The sequence below is a fragment of the Stegastes partitus genome, unplaced genomic scaffold (assembly GCF_000690725.1).
Source record: "Stegastes partitus isolate 25-593 unplaced genomic scaffold, Stegastes_partitus-1.0.2 Scaffold1793, whole genome shotgun sequence".
NCBI classification, from domain to species: Eukaryota; Metazoa; Chordata; class Actinopteri; family Pomacentridae; genus Stegastes; species Stegastes partitus.
This window is the reverse complement of record NW_007579524.1, coordinates 11105-12372: the sequence shown is the minus strand read 5'-3', so window position 1 is coordinate 12372 and position 1268 is coordinate 11105. Positions and strand designations below refer to the sequence as shown.

The following is a 1268-nucleotide window of genomic DNA, read 5'->3' as shown; positions in this document are numbered from 1 at the left end:
CAGACCTGACGGGTCCGTATACGCTGGCTTTTCATCTGAACCTGGTCTTGAAATCGGCCTAATTTGCATTTTAACAAACAGAATAAAAGCTTCACAAACCAAAGACTGCATTTTAAAGTGTCTTTAGCCTTTATTGGACGATCTAGTCGGGCTTTGACTCGTCTAAAGGACGTGGTTTTTATTGTGGTCTGAAAAAAAGCAGAGAAAGCTCCTCTTTTACACTTTCACACATAGAATAAAGGAGTCAAAGATTTAAAAGTGACCTGTTACCCAAGATGTCAAAGGTTTTACAGAATTAAATGAGTCATTAAATGTTTGGGGACAAAACAGAGAATCGGTCGCTCAGTGTTGTAAGTGAAGTTTCCCTTAATCCTCCGATTACCTTCAAATTTACTGACATCTTTTGGACCCCAAAAATTTAAACCTCCAGAAAATGATCAGAATTAAAACTGTTCCCCACGTTTAAGTGCAAAAAGCCCTTTAAATAAAACTGGAGAAAAAAAGTCAATCATTAACCCCAAAGACAACAGGAGGGTTGAGTTTTCCCTGAACTTCAGTCTGAGATCAGAAGCTGTGACTCGGAACTTGAGCGTGGTTCTGGACATGAGAGCTGAAGACCTGCCAGCAGCTGCTGATCTCTGCAGGAGGTACAGCATCAGTAACGTGTTCATCTTTGGTTACAAGTGAGCATTTGTGCTCGCAGGTTCACTGTAACTACACATGGAAGCTAAGTCACTCTGGACACCTGTCTGACCGGCTTGTCTGCAAAGAGGCGGAACGCAGCCAACAGCGCAGCGCACACGGAGCCGTTCCTGCGCCTTTTTACGCACAAGAACTCTGTGATGGGACCAACCTGAGCGGTGCAACTTCACTTCAGGTAGAAACGCTGTTTCCAGAAGTCTGCGCTGACGAGCGATTTCTGCCTCGTAGCCTTCGACCCTCTTCTCGAAGGCTCCCAGGATCTCCTGAGCGGCCACAGTGAGCCGATCACAGACGAACTTACGCACACTCTGGACCGGATACATGGCTGGATTCATACTGAGCGACTGAAACTAAATGCTAAGAATTAAAAATCCTCCCTGAAGTGACAGGAGTTGGCTTCACACGTTTCTGTTTACTTCCGCAAACTCTGTTCGAGCGGAGACACGCAGCTGCTGCTGGCGCATACAGCCACCTACTGTCCCGGCGTGCGCAACTTGGAGAGGAAACACGAAGCACGTTCACACCAGACTGGAATAGGTACAGTCGTCCTCAGGTGTGTTCATACC

The 1268-nt window shown here is 46.5% G+C and overlaps 1 protein-coding gene across 2 annotated transcripts in view; it reads right to left on the bottom strand.

Annotated features, from left to right (window-relative positions):
• The window catches only part of LOC103372622 (zinc finger protein 37-like), a 17143-nt gene that overhangs the window by 4902 nt on the left and 10973 nt on the right, over nt 1-1268 (bottom strand). Inside the window, exon 1 of one of the 2 annotated variants that reach the window (XM_008302306.1) lies at nt 854-1094. The exons of the other annotated variant lie outside the window; for it this stretch is intronic. Within the exon in view, the coding sequence (XP_008300528.1) occupies nt 854-1037 (184 nt within the window). The 5' untranslated portion in view covers nt 1038-1094. Of the gene's footprint in view, nt 1-853; nt 1095-1268 lie in introns of those variants that run through there. 2 annotated transcript variants of the gene reach the window in all.